At 37.3% G+C, this 14582-nt stretch overlaps 1 protein-coding gene across 7 annotated transcripts in view; it reads left to right on the forward strand.

Moving 5' to 3' along the window:
- Positions 1 to 471: 471 nt before the first annotated feature.
- LOC117972740 (poly [ADP-ribose] polymerase tankyrase-1-like) overlaps positions 472 to 14582 on the forward strand; it is a 119836-nt gene continuing 105725 nt past the window's right edge. For 6 of the 7 annotated variants that reach the window (XM_058994831.1, XM_058994823.1, XM_058994843.1 and 3 more), the window contains exon 1: positions 473 to 1025. In XM_058994831.1, the coding sequence (XP_058850814.1) occupies positions 572 to 1025 (454 nt within the window). In that variant the 5' untranslated portion in view covers positions 473 to 571. Of the gene's footprint in view, positions 1026 to 14582 lie in introns of all 7 variants that reach the window. The other variant, XM_058994815.1, reaches the window with a different exon arrangement.

Genomic DNA, 14582 nt, shown 5'->3' on the forward strand with positions numbered 1-14582 from the left:
GCAAGTCAATTTAGAAATAATAGCCTCAAATCTATTGCCCACTTGAGTTTTATCAGTACATACAGTACTTTATTCCACATGATTGCTTTTGCTTCTTGCAAGATATCAAGAAAGGAAGCTTGATTGAACCTCGACTCTAGCAACAGAATTCATTTTTTAGACATATTTGTTTCTGGTCTCCAATCATGTTCATTCTGCATGACTCATTCAAAGATGTGAAAGGTACCAACTCTATGCTATTTTTTGTAGTACTGGTATTTCATTATGTATAATATCTATACTGTACATTATTATCTTTCTGTTGTTTTCTTTAGTATGAGTACCGACTTTTTTGAGGTTAAAAAACAAAACAAAACAAATAAACAAAAAACAGGTTAGTGTTACATTTTAATCAGCACAACGGGATGACAGAAAAGATTTGCCGGCGTTTCTGTAAAAGTGAAGCTTTGTTAAAGATGTGCACAAAGAACCTAGGACCACCGAGGTCGTCCCGGAAGTGCGCATTGCCAATATCCCGGAAGTAAGCAGAGCTGTTTTTGTTGCCAAAGCAAAGGGACTCTGTGTTGTGAAAATGGCGGCGTCTCGTCGCTCTTCTCAGCAACAACAGCAGAGTCTATTGTCCCCTCCGAGGAACACGGCTATTTCACCTAGTCCCCCGGGTACTCCTCCAGCTCCAGCTGGAGCAGCAGCGACGTCGGCTCCGGTCGGAGCCGAACAAGAAAACAGTGATGATACGGAGATCATTCCGGCCTCCCCTGATCTCCCAGCTCTGGCCCTAAGTAACAGCAGCAGCTCCACTACAACAACTACCGGCGGGGGCAGCAGCGGCGGCTCCAGCCCTGACTCTGGCACTGTCAGTCCCGGTGGTATTGGAGGGGGTTGCGGGACGAGCGGGGCTTTCAGGGAGCTATTTGAGGCCTGTCGTAATGGGGATGTGTCCCGGGTCAAGAGGCTTGTGGACACCGGGAATGTGAATGCTAAGGACATGGCTGGCAGGAAATCCACCCCGCTTCACTTTGCTGCAGGTCAGTTGTCTGCTTGCTGGTATAGTAATGTTTGATTTTCGTTGACCAAGTATATTTAATTTAACATAACGCAAAAGGCAAGGAAAAAATAACTACAAAAAAACAAAACAACAAAAAATGACTTCATGTTTGTATTATTATGCAGTTATGTAAATCATATTCTTAAAAAGATCGCCTGCATCTATCAGTTAGTGTTCATGTTATACTTTAATTAACTTTTATCGACACATTGTGTTAACTTTCATTGTATCGCTATGTTTAAGAGAGTACATGTGTGTTTGTTTTTATCGTATAACCCAGTCAGCTGATTCCTCGAGGGTTAGTTAAGTAAGACCAATGACTACACAGCTGTATCATTTTCGTTTAACTTGACTAACGCCAGGATATGCTGGTTTTCACAAACTCTTTAATGTCACTTGAATTAGGTGGCAGGTGAACTGCTGTCAGCTGAAGTTTTGATAAGCAGGAATTGGAGTCTCTATTCCTGGGAGGTCTGTCCCTGGGTACTAGAACTTGCAAACATTTTGAAGTACTGTTATGTGCTAAGCAAACATAAAATTAAACAACTTAAACTTGAAAAAAATATATATTAACAACTTTAAATAAAAACGCAATTATTAAACGGATGTGACCTTTATTGGGCCTCCCATGAGAGATGTTAAATTGTAACCTGTGATAATAACTCACACCAACCCTTTTTATATAACAAATCTTATGTCCATTTCCAGTATTTATGTAAACTTGTGATAATTGCTGCATTTGGCAGTCTATCAAAGGAGTTCAGTTTTCATGAAATCTACCCCCTTGTCTGATAGCACCCCTCCCCTTCCACAAATAATAGAAAATAAAATAACATTTTAAAGAATTGAATATTGTTGAAGCTGACACCCTGGGATCCTTCAAGAAGCTGCTTGATGAGATTCTGGGATCAATAAGCTATTAACAACCAAACCAGCAAGATGGGCTGAATGGCCTCCTCTTGTTTGTAAACTTTCTTATGTTCTTAAGTATAGTAAATGCAAATTCCATCTGACTGGCTTTAAACTTTCTTTGTTACAGTCTGAACATTATTGATACAAATGAGCTATCCAGTAATGGTTGCTTTTGTAGTGTGTGCTTTTTTTTTTTTTTTTTTTTTTTTTTTTTTTATAAATCACAGAGCTCTCTAAACCATTTCTTTGTTTAAAACTTTTAAACCCTAGGAGCTTAATTCTTGTAGTGCAAATATCAAAGTGACATTGACCACTGACTTTAAATATCTGGATTTGTCATTCTCTAAGGATCAATTTAACTAACTCACAAAAAATGCATATTTGACTTTAGCTTGACAAACCATTGCATTAAAAAAAAAAAAAGTCATTTTTGAAATGGCTCTAAATTTGAGGGCTTTAAGATGTTTTTTCACCCCACTGGGGACCTAATATAGTCAGAGTTTGGGAACCGTTGATGGAAGCGAAACAATTGCTGTTGTTTTTTTTCCTTCTGCCAAGGCAGATTTATAGCACAAACTGCTATCCATGAGAAAAGGAATCCATTTAGAGAAGAAAACAGCTTGTGCTGGCACCAGTAGTTTTTTGTCTTGATTTACATTCATTAAATTGAAATGCATCCTGTTTGCAGGAGAGTCCATGCCTGGATCACTAGCTGTGCTAGTTGTTGTTGTTGTTGTTGTTTCTCCAAGAGCCATTGCTTCTACCAGGGTTCCCTTGCAGATACAGTAGATAATGTATAGCTATCAGTTGGCAGTACATTTTAATAAATGTGAAGCAAGACAAACAATTACATTTTTGGAACAACAAAATTCTATTTGTTAACAATCATGGTGTTTCCATACAAGTTTTTTTTTTTTTAACTCGAGACATTTACACGAGAAATGTCTAGTGTAAAATGATTTTTTGGGTTTCCATTCACTCAGTTTATTTTACTCGAGTATACCGGGCTTTTCACCTGATGTCATGCAAATGAATGGGAAAGGTGGGGTTGACATGTAAATTAGCTATGCGTAAAGTACTCGTGCTGTTTTTTTAGATTACTAGTGACATTTTGTGAATGTGGTTTCCATGCGCAGAGAACTGGTACACAAGTGAATCTAAGCTGCTGTAATAAAGCAAAATACCCTGTGCCTGCTTGGTTAATAATGTGTTTTACTGCTCTTGACCAAATTGTTTTTCAAATGTCAGGTGGGTTGGCTTGTCGTTAGTATTGAATCCGGTTTCAACTAATTTATCTGATGACTCATTAATTAAAAATTAACTCAGAGGTATAAAATGAATCTGACCAACACAGGTATTGCAGATATACCATGGCTGAAAACTGGCGGAGACGTTATATCTATCTATCTATCTATCTATCTATCTATCTATCTATCTATCTATCTATCTATCTATCTATCTATCTATCTATATCCCTTTCTTTCAGGCAATACAGCATATAGGGGATCAGGCGATGCTGCGTATACTACCATGGCTTAGTAACCCTACCTGCCCGGACGGCTGACAGCTGCTGAGGAAGCATTCAGCATCACGGTTGGGAAAATACGAGTAGTGGGCACTTGAAAGGGAGGTGGCAGATACTGATGAAACAGACTGAAGTGCATTAATTCGCTCCCAAATGTGCCACTGCCTGCTGCCTGCACAAACTCTTGCCAACAACAAAATTAGGTGTTCAGGAATCAGTGGCTACCTGTGAGACAGATGTGGAAGATTACAGTCTCACAAGAAAAAAAAAAAGCCGCACTGCCTTTCACAATAAGCCCAAAACAAGCACAACCCATGTTAGAGTACGGGTGTTTATACAAATTACACCCCGCGTCTCTAAAAATGTATTATAAGCTTACTTGGCAATAGGATCTAAATTAGGAATGCATTTTGCCAGTACATACATGGAGAAATGGGAAGAACAATTACTTAGAGAATCGGAAAGAGAACCTTTTAGAATACATTCGGTTTGTAGATGATATTTTGGGGGTTTGGACACATGGAGAAGAGTCTCTTTTCCAGTTTCATAAAATGGCAAATGAAATACACAGTAATATTAAGGTGGACCTTCGATGGACAAGGAAAGAAATACAATTTTTAGATCCTATAGTAAAACTTGAAGAAGGTTCAATTGAGACTGACCTCTTCTGTAAACCTACTGACATGCACCAGTATTTACACATGTGCTCTGCACATCCGATACACACTAAAAGGGCAATCCCAAAGGGTCTAGGAATAAGAATACGAAGAATATGCTCTAAAGAAAGTGACTGTAAAATAAAGAAATGTATTAAAAACAAATCTTAAAGAGGATACAAAGAAAGAATTATAGAGATGGAGTTAAGAAAAGTGGATAAACTAAAAATAGATGATCTACTAGATTATAAAAATGGAGATAAAAAGGTCAAGAGAGTCCCATTAGTAATGACTTACTCTAAACTTTTGCCCAATATTTCTAAGATAGTTTGGAAACACTTCTGGATTCTACATAATTCAGAAAAATTAAAAAAAAGTATTTCTTAAGGCCCCAGTTGTAGCATTCAAAAGAGAAGCTAATTGATATTTCAGTTCACAGTAAACATTAAAGAATAATTGACAAAATAGGTTCTACGAACATGTGCACCAGTAAATGTAAAGTGTGTAAATACATAGACAAAAGTAAAAATATAATTAAACATAAGAACACCACATATCCACTAAAAACTAATACCTACTATAAAAATAGCAATGTTGTTTATGGAATAGCCTGTGAAAAATGTGTTGAAATCAAATATGTTGGAGAGACTGGAACTACTTTATATAAAATAATTCAGAACCACCTTTCATTAATTAGAAAAAAAAAAAAAAATGAATGAACCAATAGTACAGCACTTCACCAGTCAGGGACATGACATAAATGATGTGAAGTTTGTAGTATTAGAACAGATCAAATTAGACAATGCGACATATAGAAGAATAATGAATTTTAGGGTTTTGTAGGGGTCTAAATCCTGCATGTCCTGGGCCTAAATATGTGCCTTAATAGGGAATCAACATTCAAAATAAGTGTAACTTTGTTAAATTTTTAAAATTATTTTAGGCCTTGAGATTTAAAGAGCAAGTAAAAGTTACTTATGTGTCTATGAAAAGTAATTACAAAATAATGTATTCATATTAGAATTTTAAAACCACAAACTTGTCTTGGCACACAATACATTTAAAAGCAAGTAAAGTCCACATATTTAAGCAAACTCTGTTTGGTTTTGCAATAATTACACACAGAAAAAATTGGTGAAAGACAGAACCAGAAACCAATGAAACAGAGAAATTATATTTCAGACACAAAAACAAATGACGTCACTTTATATAAATACCATAATACCAAGTGAGACAGAAGAGAAATGTGAAGCAATTTCTAAATTAAAGATGATAAGAAACAGTATTAATTGGTAGTTAAATTTGAATACAGAAAAGGTAAGCTATAAGCTGTATTTTCTATTTTTTCATGGAGTATTCAATTTTTTCCTTTGCATTCATACAAAAAACAAACAAAAAAACTTGACATTAAGTTTCTAAAAATAGTTATGGAACCAACCAGTCCTTACATTTATTTTTAGTCTTCCTTGATTCTGAGTCTACATACAGTACTTTCCCATGGCACAGTTTCTCATTAACTTCTGAGTCAGAGAATGCGCAAGTGTATTAATAAATAAACCATACATTTTTAAAAATGCGCTTGTGAGAACTTCGATTTCAAACACTGTTGATTTTGCATTTTTCAGAAGAGTTCATTTCTGTTGCATTTTCTGTAAACATTAAATTGATTTAAGAACATAAGAAAGTTTACAAACGAGAGGAGGCCATTTGGCCCATCATTGGTTGTTAGTAGCTTATTGATCCCAGAATCTCATCAAGCAGCTTCTTGAAGGATCCCAGGGTGTCAGCTTCAACAACATTACTGGGGAGTTGGTTCCAGACCCTCACAATTCTCTGTGTAAAAAGTGCCTCCTATTTTCTGTTCTGAATGCCCCTTTATCTAATCTCCATTTGTGACCCCTGGTCCTTGTTTCTTTTTTCAGGTCAAAGAAGTCCCCCGAGTTGACATTGTCTATACCTTTTAGGATTTTGAATGTTTGAATCAGATCGTCTCGTAGTCTTCTTTGTTCAAGACTGAATAGATTCAATTCTTTTAGCCTGTCTGCATACGACATGCCTTTTAAACCCGGGATAATTCTGGTTGCTCTTCTTTGCACTCTTTCTAGAGCAGCAATATCCTTTTTGTAATGAGGTGACCAGAACTGAACACAACATTCTAGGTGAGGTCTTACTAATGCATTGTAGAGTTTTAACATTACTTCCCTTGATTTAAATTCAACACTTCTCACAATATATCCGAGCATCTTGTTAGCCTTTTTTATAGCTTCCCCACATTGTCTAGATGAAGACATTTCTGAGTCGACATAAACTCCTAGGTCTTTTTCATAGTTTCCTTCTTCAATTTCAGCATCTCCCATATGATATTTATAATGTACATTTTTATTGCCTGCATGCAATACTTTACACTTTTCTCTATTAAATTTCATTTGCCATGTGTCTGCCCAATTCTGAATGCTGTCTAGATCATTTTGAATGACCTTTGCTGCTTCAACAGTGTTTGCCACTCCTCCTATTTTTGTCGTCTGCAAATTTAATTAGTTTGCTTACTATACCAGAATCTAAATCATTAATGTAGATTAGGGATAGCAGAGGACCTAATACTGATCCCTGTGGTACACCACTGGTTACCTCACTCCATTTTGAGGTTTCTCCTCTAATCAGTACAGTAAGTTGTTTTTTTCTCTCAGTGTTTAATATTTTTTAATTCTGTTAACTGTTGCCTTATTAAAATAAATACAGATAACAGTAATGTATTGGATTTCCATTACATGAGAGTAGATGTTAACTTCATGCTGCTTTGAACTCTGCTCTCGCCAAGATAAGCACCAACTAAGACGTAGCTTTACAGAAAACTAATGTGATCCATTTGCGTTTCCTTCCATGTGATGATGTAGATATCCTTCTGCCTGGTGCTGATGGCTGAAGTGTAATGCTGGCTCCAGGGATCAGCTTATTTTTCCCTCCCCAGTGCATCAGCACACACAATGGCTGCGATGCTGGCTCCAGGGATCAACTCCAGAGCATCAGCATGACAACCGTCAGGATTGATTTGTTCAAGTAAATGGAACAACTTATCTTGAAAGTAAAAGTCCAGTACATAAATAAGTTTATAGGTATATTAAATGGAAACTATTTCAAGTGGAAAAGAGTAATATTGAAACAGAAAATCACTTAGGTGTAGAAATGACATACACAAATGGTTTTGGATATTTCTTATTCATTTTATTAATATAGATTAGCACAAACTGACATACCACTTCTTTAGGAGATTAACATGAGCAACTATAGGAAATCTGGAGTAGCTTCCCTTTTGGGCTGGTGCTTGCAGTCTGCCACAAAACACTGCAATACACGGCTTATTAGCTTTAATTTGTATTAAATTAAAGTACGACTACTTACTGTGGAAATCACATTAATGTTTATGTAGTACCCTGGACAAGTGTAAAAGTTATTAACATAGATTGTATACACTCTATTTAAAGACTTTCAATGTAATACTGTTGTAGCTCAATTTTGCCAGAACGTGTCGCCACGAGAGGCACTCAGATCGATGAGCCAACTATACAGCTGGTGAGTGTGTAGGAGTAAAAAGTTTCAAAGTGAAAGCAAACTCGGAGTTCACCCATTAATTAATACCTACATTGTCATACTGTGTATCTATGTTTGCACCAAGCCTTTTGGCACCCCAAAGGGCCTGGACACACCAGCGCTTTGTGTCGTGTGTTTCTTTTTCTTTCTTTCTTTGGCGCGCAGTAGACAGTGCCACACCAGCGTGTCTATAACCAAGCTTCGGTTCCCTTTCCCGGGTACAAAAAAAAGTATGTTAGCATTATATTTAGCGCTAAAATACCCCCGTCCGCCCGTCCCCCCCACTGTTGCTCTTGCCTAATATACAAAGATAATATGGCTGTGTTTTGGGAAGACATGGAAAGTGTGACATCAACAGAGGAGGAGGAGGAAGAGATTTGTACTGTACATAAGTTTAAACATACAGTTCCATTTGACTTAAACTTCTTAAATGGAATTTAGATAATCGCAGTATGTGTTTATGCGTATTTGTACGTGTGTATTTGTGTGTGGGTGTACTTTATCTGCACTTTGTGTGTAAATGTCAATAATAATTACTTGACCACAGTTTTACAGCAGCTGATTATGCAGCAGAAGATCTGACTGGTACATCTTGTAGCTCATATAGTGATCTTTTTTTTGTTTAGTAAAGACTGAATCAGCAAAACAAAGCACATAAAAATAAAATAATCGGTCATATTCATTAATTGCTCAATGCGAATATCGTTTCCTGAATTAACTGTATACAGTATGCTAGGTTTCATTTTACAATGCTATAACATATACTCGCTGTATTTCGTACGCTTTGAGTAAAAACGACGATCTTACATAGAAAACGTAGGTTTTTGGTTAAAAAAAAAAAAGTTATACAGTGTCAAAACTCTGCTGTATGGTTACTGACCAACTGGTCCATTCAGTGTGTCCATGGAAACATAAGCCCGGAAACTAAATGCCCTCAGAGAAGGAATGTTTCACTCGACTTACATAATTGTGGAAATTGCCGCTATTTTACTGGAACAAAATAAACATTTTGAATACTATTCACTGGAACATACGAGCACTGTAAAAACTAATTTTTTTTTTTTTTTCATTTTATAATAACTATTTTAGGCAGCTCATCTTGCAAAGTAGACGTCAATTTAGTCGGCCGCCAGCTCGAAATGAGAAGGCTGCTGTGTACTTAAATAAATACAAAAATAATAAATTGGAGGCTGGTTATTTTATGTTGTCATCTGAAACAACAACTCTTAACCTTCCTTTTTCAAATAGAGATGAAAGTTAGTTATTTCAAAATGCTGACACTGACTCGTGATATATAGCAAGTCCATTTACACTCCACAGGTCAGCCTTTGAGTGTTTATTTTGATTTAAAGGTAGTAGCCTTACTTGTGGTTTGTGCCTTTGCTTCATTTAGGCTAAAGTTCAATGCTCCATTCTGCTTAAAATATCAGCTTTGTAAGTATTTTGGTGTAACAAAAACAGGGTTCCCTGATCTGCAACACAGCTTGCAAATGACATGCATACTGTGCTTGACTGGATTTAATGTTTAATACACAGAGTGGCAAGAAGGCTTCAGTGCATTTCACTTTTTCAGAAGGGGGTGAAGTCCCCCCCTCTCCCCTCATAGGGTTCCAATTTTTGCTATGGGGGAAAAAAATAAATAAATAATTTAAGTAAAGAATGATTAATTTCCAATCGCTTTTTGTTTTAGTTTTCCTCATCAAAACGTTGGGGGTTATTTTTCCCTTTTTTCTCCAAGTCTCCATGGATACAGGTGTCTGCTAAATTACCAACCGGTACCTGATGCAAAGGTCCAAGAAACGCAGATAATGAACTGTATAAAAAAGAATTGGAAAACCCCAAGCATACAAACAGCATATACACAGAAATGTATTATCATACAGTGTTAACATGACAAAGTTTGCAACAGCAAAACAAAAAAAAGTTATAAATAAGATTGCACTTCCTTCCGCGAGCCAGCACACCCACAACCGTGTGCTCTGACCAGTGGCGAGCTTGCTTGATTGATGGGGAGGCACGGGAAAGCAATTTGTAGAGCGTGGATTGAGAATGAAAACTTTGACCCCTATGTTAAACTGAAGTATAACATCACAGATTTGAGACTAAACAAATAATAATAATCTGTGATGACAGTGCAGCTCTGATTCCGATCCGATTATCAGTGCATCTCTAGTTTCAACTGGAACAAAATGGAAAAGATACAGCATCTATTCATAGCCTAAATGGTTTTCTGCACTGCTTTATAGGTTACACTTGACTGTGACAAATTAAACTGAGCAGAGCCCAAGCCTCAGTTTCTTCCTGCTGTTCGTATTTCTACATTAAAGCAACATTAGCAAAATGTGTATTTTGATTCGCTATCTTTAAACATAGCCTACAGTGATTGTCCCTACGTATGAATGATTTTATCTTTAATTAGCTTATTTAAGAAAACATATGAAGTCCTCTTTTTGTTTGTCGCAGGTCCAATAAAATGTTAATTGGTATAATTTAATTGGTTTTGCACCAGTGTTGAAAGGCATACACTGAGTTTTAACAGTAATTTTCAAGCAGTGCAGGCCATTTTTCCAGAAATGATCCACAGATTCACTTCCTGTGCAGGATCAATTGTGATTCCTCTTGACACCACTTAAAGGGTGTTTATAGGCGTGGAAGTTTAACAAGGAGACAGTATGGTCCAGTGGCTAAAGTCCAGGGCTTGTAACCAGAAGGTCACTGGTTCAAATCCCACCTCTGCCACCGACAGTCACCAGTTAATCCCATCCCTGCCACTTGCTGACTCACTGTGTCACCCTGAGCAAGTCATTTAACCTCCTTGTGCTCCATCCTGTGGGTGAGATTTTAAATCAATGTCCTATTGTAAGTGACTCTGCATATAATGCACAGATCACAGCCTACCTCTGTAAAGCGCTTTGTGGTGGTGGACCACTATGAAATAGATATTATATTATTATTAAAACTAAGTTTTCTGTTCCTTTCATTTTGTGTAATGCCCACCTGATTGCTGAGGCGTTAATTTGCATGGAACCACTATTTTTCTGCTTAGGGTCAGCCAAACATTATTGTACATCAGAGTTAGCAACATTGCACAGCCATGTTTAGTGAGAGATACTGTTTAGGCTTTTGAAGAGAAATGCTTAAAATCAGTTTTAATGCTAAAATTGCATAAATGAGCCTAAAGAAAATCAAAGTAAAGGAAATATTACAGAGAACAAAGGTAAGCTCTGTTTTATTAAACTTAAGCCTATAGTATGTTAAGCAAAAAACTTCAAGAAATATTTCTCAATTACTTGTTTATTACCACTTTAAGACATATAGTGTCACATGACATGTTCACTATAAGAGACCATGCAAAGTAGTTAAATTGGAGGAATTGTTACTATAATACAGTTCATTGTGCTGGAAATACAACTGGAAAATAATCTACAGTATGTGAACAGCTTCATTTTTCTGAGCTACTTCAGTATTCCATGCACTGCTGAAAGATCAAACTGAATATCGTGTCCCTGCAGTGGGTAACCGTTTGATAAATTCCTTCCTTATTGTTTACTCCAGCCACGTCCTCAGAGGCACATTTTTTATTCAGCCTGTCAGAATTTTCAATCTTCCTGTCTAAAGAGCTGAGCCAAAGGTGATTGTGTGTTGGAGAAATTACAGCTGGGGGCGATCCATTGGGATCACTATGCTGGGAGATGTTGTTTTATTTATTATTGTTATTATTATTTATTTTTTAAATGTCATCATTCCCAACCCAATTATAACTAGAGCTTCTGTTTTTCGGTTTTTATTAATTGTATTTTTCGGTGCTTATTTTTAGCTATTTCGAGTTTTATGTAAATTGTTTGTTTTTTCGGGGCTTTCGTTTTTGATATACTGTATGAAATAGAGTGTTTTCGGTTACTTTCCAAAATGCTTGAACCTTTTTTTTTCTGTCAAAATTTGTATAGTAACTCGACAGTAATTGCACACTAAAGTTGTACCTTCTTGCCTTTGCTGTCTTCCACAACGAAATCACGAAAATATGGTTACTGGCACATTCTTCCGGGGTTTTTGTGTGTAGACATTTTTGTATATTTCGCCACAATTCAGTTTTAAATCCTCTGTATCTTAACTGTAATACATCTTTAAATCCCGCTAACACGCCTCCATTCCTGATTGTAATCTTGTTTTAAGAGGATTCTCCAATAGAAATGTAGAAAGGTGCTGTCACTCAGTAGCTGGGGCCGGTTTAAAGTATTCAGAATCAATGATAGATACAAGTCAGGAAGGCGGGACATTGCCCAGAAGCACTGGGAAATGTATTTATTATTATTTTTGTAGTAGGTTTTATTTTTTAATGGGAAAAGGGTAAAGTCAATGTGAATTGAGTAACCATTTCCACAGTTTTTCCCGGTGTTTATTGGCTATCCACCGATTTTCATATATATATTTTTTTTGCATCCAGGGGTGTTTTATCGGGTTTTATTGGTTAAAACCGAAAATCAAAAGCCCTTATTATAAGGTTTATTTTGTATTCCTGCCTTAAGAAAAACAGTATTTGAATTTAAACACCATGCATTTTGAACTCTCTGAATATATATTGTTGCCAGGGAGCCAAAACAGAATTTAAAGTAGTTTAAAGGTAGGTGTGTGTGTCTGTGTGTCTGTGTGTGTGTGTGTGTGTGTGTGTGTGTGTGTGTGTGTGTGTGTGTGTGTGTTGGATTTCGAAAATACAGTAGGACCTCAGAGTTATGAACACCTTGGGAATGGAGGGTGCCCTGTCACGGGTTCGTGGAGTGCGTGTGTGCCTTTTGGAAAGCATCTGCGACACGCTGCAGGAGACGTGTTGCTAGGCGACCATTTGAACAGTGGGCTAGCCCTGCACTGAGCTGATAGTGTAGTATGTTCCTGGAGCGGGACGTTTCTTTTAGTGAGACTAGTTCTCGCCATTTTGTGTGGCAAACTTTTATTTTTAGTATTGTTTTGTTTATTAAATGTGACACTAGGGCTACCATTACTAGTACCCTAGTGTCAGCACTGTGTTAAATCTGCACGGCTGGGCGGCGTGACAACACCAAAGCGCTGTCTGTCTCCGTATTATCCAGTGACTACCCACACATGTAGCACATCACCCTGTTACAGGCTTATATTGAAGTTTATTTCTGCAGATGCAATTATTATTATTTTTTAATTTAGTAATTGCCAATTATTCTATAATTTGGCATCTCCAATTATTTTTAGGCTCAGCTCACCGCTACCATTCCTGCGCTGACCTACAGGGGTCGCCGGTGTGCGGTGAGCCGAGGACACCCTGGCCGACCTAAGCCCCCAACCCCCCCGAGCGGTGCTCGGCCAATTGTGCGCCGCCCCCTGGGAGCTCCCATCTACGGTCGGCAATAGAATAGCCTGGACTCGAACCGGCGACCTCCAGGCTATAGGGCGCATCCTGCACTCCACTCGGTGTGCCTTTACCAGATGCACCATTCGAGAGCCCCTCTGCATATATAACTTGATTAGGATGGTGAAGTTGTCCTGTAAACTAGGGTTGTTAATAATGTGGTATTTAAATATTCGTAAAGTGTCAAACATTTTTAAATTTGCTTAATTGATTAAACTTTGTTAAAAATGTGCATGTTAAATATTAATAACAAGAGGGTGTCTGCAAATAATGGCTACGTTTTCTTTTGCTGTCTAATTCCTACCTTTGTCACATGGCATCATTGTCATTGGATATTCATCTCCCAATGTTCAGCATGCTTTTGATCATGTACAAGCACAACGTACGATCTCACAACATGTTTTTTAAAACGATCAACACGGCATTCTGTAATCTGGCTCAACAAAAGACTAACTAAAAACTAAAATGTTCCTAGTAAAATTGCCTGTACTTGTTTTGAAATCTGCCTCGCCTTTATTTGGTTACATTTGTTGGTACAGTAATTTTAACTTCTCCAGGACCAGCACGCCACTTATAGGAGTGGCTATCTGTTTGCTTTGTATGCATGGTTGAATAGTTGCATACTTCTGGCTGAAAATTGGGTGTTGGGTTGACCGGTCAGTCTGTAAGTGTGGTGTTCATAACTGAGTTTGTACTGCATATAGCCTACTTCTATTGCTGAGTAAATGCAGACCTGCTAACCTCTACGCATTTTGCATATCCGCTACGCATTTTGAGTTGGTAATACTCGGGTACGCTTTTATCAGAGATGATACGCAATAATACGTAATCCATATTTCACTCATCGTCTATGATGTTGCCTGTAGATAGAGAAAGTGTTGCATCTAATGTCACGGCCGGCCTTAGGTCAAGGCAAGCAAGCAAGATAGATTAACCAATCAGGTTTTGAGTTTAGTTACGTGATAGAATAACCAATCAGCTTTTGAGTTTAGTTGACGATTCAACCTCCGTTTAAAAAAAAGTTATCGTGGGTTGACTGACAGAAATTCCTACCACCCAGTTTCTACTGTAGCCTATCAGGCTTTGTTGAGCTGACTCGCTTGTGTTTCAACTGCCAGTTTCGAACACTGGAGGGAGAGTGAAGTTCTGTGACTTGTGAGGAAATTATTTCAAACTGGCTACGGTACCTGTGTTTTTTAATTAATGCATTAGTTATGCATTCATTTTTGTCTGGGGGGAAAAACCCCACTTGCGTTTTAAAAAAAAAAAGTGCTTGGTTTAGATAACTGCATTGCATGAAAAGAAAATACAGCTGAATGAGGATTTTACGAGAATGGCGAGGGAGTAAGTACAAACATTTATTATAATATTATAGTACAATATTTAATTTTAATATTCTGTTTTTGGCTCGTTGTCCTGTTTTTCACAAACGCCTGTTACCATAAAGGGATGTCAGTAAAATTCAATTTTATAAAAATG

Source organism: Acipenser ruthenus, chromosome 2, assembly GCF_902713425.1.
Source record: "Acipenser ruthenus chromosome 2, fAciRut3.2 maternal haplotype, whole genome shotgun sequence".
Taxonomy (NCBI): domain Eukaryota; kingdom Metazoa; phylum Chordata; class Actinopteri; order Acipenseriformes; family Acipenseridae; genus Acipenser; species Acipenser ruthenus.